The sequence below is a fragment of the Numida meleagris genome, chromosome 1, assembly GCF_002078875.1.
Source record: "Numida meleagris isolate 19003 breed g44 Domestic line chromosome 1, NumMel1.0, whole genome shotgun sequence".
Classification (NCBI taxonomy): Eukaryota; Metazoa; Chordata; class Aves; order Galliformes; family Numididae; genus Numida; species Numida meleagris.
In genome coordinates this window covers 70,245,035-70,251,034 of record NC_034409.1, presented here as the reverse complement: position 1 = coordinate 70,251,034, position 6,000 = coordinate 70,245,035, and the positions used below count along the sequence as shown (strand labels likewise).

At 39.1% G+C, this 6,000-nt stretch overlaps 1 protein-coding gene and 1 long non-coding RNA gene across 4 annotated transcripts in view; one reads left to right on the top strand and one right to left on the bottom strand.

Moving 5' to 3' along the window:
* Positions 1 to 5,479, top strand: part of KIAA1644 (KIAA1644 ortholog) — an 81,932-nt gene extending 76,453 nt beyond the window's left edge. For all 3 annotated transcript variants that reach the window (XR_002437349.1, XR_002437347.1, XM_021392814.1), the window contains one exon: positions 1,572 to 5,479. Coding sequence is in view for 1 of the 3 variants with exons in the window: in XM_021392814.1 (XP_021248489.1) it covers position 1,572 (1 nt within the window). In the remaining 2 variants the exon portion in view is untranslated. The remainder of the gene's footprint in view (positions 1 to 1,571) is intronic.
* LOC110396913 overlaps positions 1 to 6,000 on the bottom strand; it is a 44,055-nt gene that overhangs the window by 15,640 nt on the left and 22,415 nt on the right. The gene's annotated exons all lie outside the window — the stretch shown is intronic.

The following is a 6,000-nucleotide window of genomic DNA, read 5'->3' as shown; positions in this document are numbered from 1 at the left end:
AGAGGAGAGGAGAGGAGAGGAGAGGAGAGGAGAGGAGAGGAGAGGAAAAAAAATCTCATTCTGTCAAAGAAGCTAGTGATTTAAATTACACAGGCTGGAGATGAGTAAAACACTTGGTCTGAGCTGAAGCACATGCAGCACTCCAGAAAAAAAGTGAAAAGAAGCTACTGAAGGTGTTGTGAAGGTCACAGGTGGCTCCAAGCCACGACACATGCTTTCACTCTTCTCTTTCCCCTCTCTCCGGGTATTTATTAAATTAGTGATAGCCAGGTCTCAGCAGGCTCTCTTCTAGATACAAGCAAACTTACTTTAAACCACTTCTGTCTTCAGAGAGGCAGGTCTGCAGATTTGTTAGTGGACGTTTCTACCAAGGTCAAAAAAGGACAGTGAGAAAACAGACTCCAAAGTACTTTTGCTCTATTTCTAATATGAATAAGGTTATTGAGGATATAGTGAGCATATACTGCCTCATACACCAGATTTGATGGGTAAACACTAGATAACCTCAAGCATGCTGATTCCCATGGATATTCTGCTGTCTGAACCAGATGTTTCTTTACATTTAATACATTAATGAAATGCAACGTGTATAACGTAGCGCATGGACTTGGGAATACCCAATATGTAAAGAACTCTGCTGGGAGAAGATAATGAAGTACTGCTGCTACAAGGATACCTAATTGTGCCTCCAGCAGCTTCTATTCATACACTTAATGCTTTCCTACTCAAGCAAGCAGATGCATCACTTCAATTTATCGTTATGATTAGCAGTCCCAGTTTACTTCAACACTTTATGTCGTTAGGCTACTATACATGCTACCACAGTTCCTGTATCACAGTTACACTCTTTCCACAAGGTGAAGATGGGCAGAATTACAGTATTGTCCGGAGGTATTGCAAGCAAAAAAAATAAACACAACACTTCTGTAAGAAAAGCACAACTATAACATATACTCATTTACATATGCAGAAGTAGAAAAACAGCATTTTCCCATCATATGAAAGGAACTGAGGTTAAAGTAAGCAGTTTGTGCTTGGTCTGATGCATACCTTGGTAACAAGTGCAAGAGGAAGACTCCGTGGCATTTGCTAAAGGCATTTACAATATGGTCACAGGAATACCCTTTTGCTCATGTAAACAGCCGAAGTAAGATTGTGTAAGCAAATAAAATTTGCTTCAAAGTAAATTTATAGTTGCAGAAGGAAGCCCTCTGCACTTTGTATTGCTACAGTGGATAGCTTGCACTAGAAATGAAGAGCTCTGCAGTTGTTACCTTTTAGGTAAATATTTTATCTTTTCATCACACAGGTAGCAGACAGCTCAGCAATGTGGAACAGTAATCCACATATACATAGAAAAAAATGGATTTGGAATAAAATCCAATTTTTATCGTTACCTCAGATCCAAGAGTTCTGTAGTTTTTTCTTTCTCACCCATTCCCTTGCTCTTTTCCTGCCTTCCCAGATTAAATCCACACCTGAGAATACTACACATTTATCTTTACAGAAAATACTTTGATGTTGAGTGCTTACAAAACATTATGGTAACCTGTGTATTTTATGTCTTCCAGAAAAGTATATTGATGTGCCTCAGGATGGGAGAGGTAAGATCAGACTCCATGGAGCAGCTTTCAAGGAAACCAACTCAATGACAAGAGCTTAAAAAATGGTGGATAAGCAGCAGGGAGAGAAAAATGACGGGATCCAGGTCGACCAAGTCACCTGAAGAGAACCATCTTTCAGACAACCTCTATAGGCAAACAACATAGAAAGAGTTTCCAGAAGAAAGTAGACCGTAAGCAATATTTTAATTTTAGACCAACAGTATCATCTTTGAAAGGAAGCATGATGTTTGAGAAAGTGCTCAGTAGGAAGAAAATAAAGTTGCTCTGGCAAATCCGGACAAAGGTGGAAAAAGATCACAAGACAAACCTTTGGTAGATAACTTTTCTTTGCCTCCCCATCCATCTATTGCCATTTGAGCCTAATCTAAATGTCAGAATACTGAATGTGAGTTTTTCCAAAGTTCTCTGGTGATTATTTTGTCACAGTAGAGTAGATGCTGGCAGTCCCCATGTTGTCATGCATTACAAGGTATGTGAAGCCTTCACCACCAATCAAACTGCAGGGTTGCAATTGATTCAGCCTTTGTGCACATTTTAAGATCACTGGCAATGATTTTGCTAAGATATCAAATACCTGAATACATCTCAGCTTCAGCTTCACATACTTTTCTGAAGTGGGGAGCTTTTATTAAGAAGCAACAGACACTCCATTGCTCCCCCATACTCCTTGAAACTGAAAGAATATTAGAAGACAAGTAACAACCTTTATATTACAAAAGCAATAATAACATTGTCCCTCTGCTTTACAAGGCAATAATCCAATTCCCTGAGCCACTGACTGGCATCAGAATTTATCCCTCTAAAATCTAAGGGTTCGTTTGTAAGCCGAAAGGGCAATGATGCTGCCACAAAAGCACGTGAAGTACTTGGTCACTAAGTTGTGATAGCTTGACTTAACTTTCCACAGGACAGGTTTACTTAAAAAATCACACAATATCACACAAGCAAACTGTGTGAAATGTAATCATTTGTTAAAATCTATATATGGGGAACCTGGCAATGACAACTAAACAGAGTTCATCTAGAAACTGAAACACAGTGCCATGATAATACCAAATTAATTTTTCCTGCCTAATCTTTTATCCTGCAGATACAAGTAATTTTATAATAATGACACATTTTATTGTATAACAAGCATGAAGAACACCTTGACAATGACTATAAAGAAGCACCTTGTGAATAATTTTTTTTTATTATTTTTTTTTAGCCTTTTTGATTTGAGAGCATTTTAGTCTTAAGCTGAACTCAAAAGGGATAGATTCCTGAAAGATCTCAGCTAATTCGTAGTTACTGGAGTGCATGACAGTATGCAACTGAACACCCCAGGAACAATTACTGCTAGGGGAGCCAGCAGGTCTAGAGAGCGCATGAGTGCCTGGTCTCCAAAGAAGGCCCAATCTGAAGAGGATACAGACATGCTGAAGTCCCTTTGCTTTGCAATCCAACTAGTAAAAATAAAAAAAACTGAGTATCCCTGCATAAAGGCAAGCAGCAACTAACTAGCAAGAGTTCAAATGCCTCAGATAAGTATGCCACCCTGCAGGCATTAGGCTCCATCTTGCTCTAGGTAAGCAGAAGCCTGGCTGCCCTTTCTCTTCACAGAATGCGTGCGCTTCTTTGCAGCACTTCAAATAAAAAGCAGTCAGTACTTTTTAAACCTTGTTTTACTCCAAACACAGGAGAACTTAGTTTTTCACAAGAACATTTTGTTAGCACATGGCAGAAGCTGGGAACAAAAAGGACCTCCAGCAAACAAGCACAGTAAGTAGCTTGCAGATATCAGCACAGCCCCAGTGGCTCTATCTTGGGAGCCTGGAGCTTCAGCAGGGGAAGGAGCTGAGCTCTGAGTGCTGGCAGATCTCTCCCAGTGAGGATGCACAATGGTGCTAGCAGGGCCACCTTGCAAGGACAGCAAAGGAAGCCAAGTAGCTGCAGACAACACTATCCCTGCCTCTGAAGGCATCGTGTCTTCTCCCACTTCCACACTGGCTCCAAGGTTCACAATCCCTGCAGACAGTCATCAAAGTACCTAGGCCTACAGCAATCAGTGTTTTGCAGTAGCTGTTTGCTCCTTTGGCCTTCTGTCAGCATCTTCTTTCATTGTGAGGCAATAGCCACCGCAGAGAGCTTTGTAAAAACTTATGTTCATGGAGGAATTTGTATTAGATACTGGTTTGTGTGAATTACTGTATTTTGTAGGGGTTTTTTTCCCTCTGGGAATTGTGCGTTATTAATGAGCAGTTTTATGCTTTACTTCTAGTACCTGTATACCTTGTAATTGATTAGCTGTTTTCTTTGTTTTCCTTCGATTCTATATACAAAGCCAGTTAATATAAGGTAGATACTCTCTGGCTGAAGTTCTGATTTCGCCTACCAATTAATTTATGGATAAATCCACATCATAGCTGATGATGTTCATCAATTGCATTGCTATAATCACCTGATAGCCTACCTAGTTTAGCAGAATAATAAGGTCTTGAATAAGACTAATGCTTGCTGGGCCTTAAACTAAAGGGAAACAGTGCACACACGTTTCCCAGCCTCAACTGCTGTCAGCCCTTCTCCCTTACTGATCTCCTGTACTGACAAGATATAGCAGAAGAGCGCTGCTAGACAAAAGGTAGCCTGAACACAACAAACTTCTGTATAGCAGAGCTCTGATAGCACCATGCATTCACCTGACCTACATAATTATGGTGTACCAAATGAACTGCAATGAATCACTCAATTATTTCTGCAGAAAGAGCCTGGTTCAAACATGATCTCTCTCTAAAAGAAAAGACCTGGGCTAAAATAAATATATTTCTCAATGTCCATCCTGATATAGTTGGGAAAAAAAGTGATATAAAATTAACAAAAGTGCATAATTTCATTGTACACCCTGTACACCAATGTCAGCTACTTCAGTGGCTGTTAATTACATTTGTGCTCCAGAAGCCTCCTTCCTTGTCCAACTCATCTTCTCTCCTATGTTTTACTAAGAACTGAGTGTCCAACTTCTTAATAATTGCTGTGCGTAACATAGAACATAAAAAGATACATAATACAGCTTGTGCAGGACTTGGTGTTGTAATTAACCATGTTTTGTGCCTGGTTATCGATTGTACAAAAACAGAAAGTGACAACAACCTGGCCTTTTAATGTATACATCAGCATATTGTAGCAGCTATTTTAGATAACTGTTTTTAATAGTTTTATTATGGTTGTAATTTCTATATGAGAACTGTCCACTTGCAGAAGCGTTGAAGTAATACATCAAAGCAATTTTTAAAGCCAGTTCTATTTAATTACCAGTGGTGATGTATGAAAAATGAGGACAACTGAAACAAAACCCAGCCAGCTCCCTGGAAAGAAACATATTTTCTCATCCTTGAAAATTCTCTTGCATAAGACAGACATTTTTTCTAGTCCTCCTTTTACATAAGTAGTAAATCACTAAGAAGATAATATATACAGTAGGATAGTCCATTTTAATAGTCTACAGTCAAATTTTAGGCTAATTAAGCTAACTAGAAATTCTAGGGTTATAGTGGTTTCTCACTATTGATACGCTGATGATAACACTGTTTACATAACACTCAATGTTTGAAATCAATATGTGCCAGTGTCCAGTGATTTGCTAATATAGTTTTTGATCTAAACCTGTCCTGTTTTTTGCAGCATACTTAACTTCATATTATGAATCATGTTGTCTTTCTAAAGTGATTGCCAAGTAAACCAAAAACGTGTTTTACACTGCTATTGCACTGCTCTTGTCTTTATATACAGTAGTTTTTATAAAGATGTCCTTAGGTTTTAATAAATGAGTGTAATGTAAACTATTCTCTGTAATAAAACTTGCTTTAATGTTTCAAGACCATGTGGAATAGCTTTAGAGGTCTGAGTTTCCAACTTCTTTCAGTAGTTTCAGACTTCATGTCTTCCCTCTCCACGTGCAGGGAAATCCCCAGATACCGATACTCTGTAGTTTATACAGGTGGAAACGAAGAAAACGGTGTATTTAGTGCAAGGAATGATGCTTGGACTTGAAGGGGGAAAAAAAAGGCTAAGGCCTTTAGATTGGTGTCACAGGTAGCACTTGCCAACAAACACATGGTCCATTAAGTCTGCATCACATTTCCAGCAGCTACTAATACCAGATACTTAAGAGGAATGTGTAGGATGTTTAACAAAGACTCCTAGAAATAAACATCATCTTTCCACTACTCAGGACTAGCTGAGAAGCCAAATGTGCAACTGAGCAGAAGGAATGCACCATGTTGCTTTCCACACGTGTGTGATGTCAGCCCCACCGATCCAGCCGAAGTGGGGTAAATACGTTTCAACTTGCTTGTAAGAAAGATTGGGTCCCCAGTTCACCAAGGCAAGGCTTACA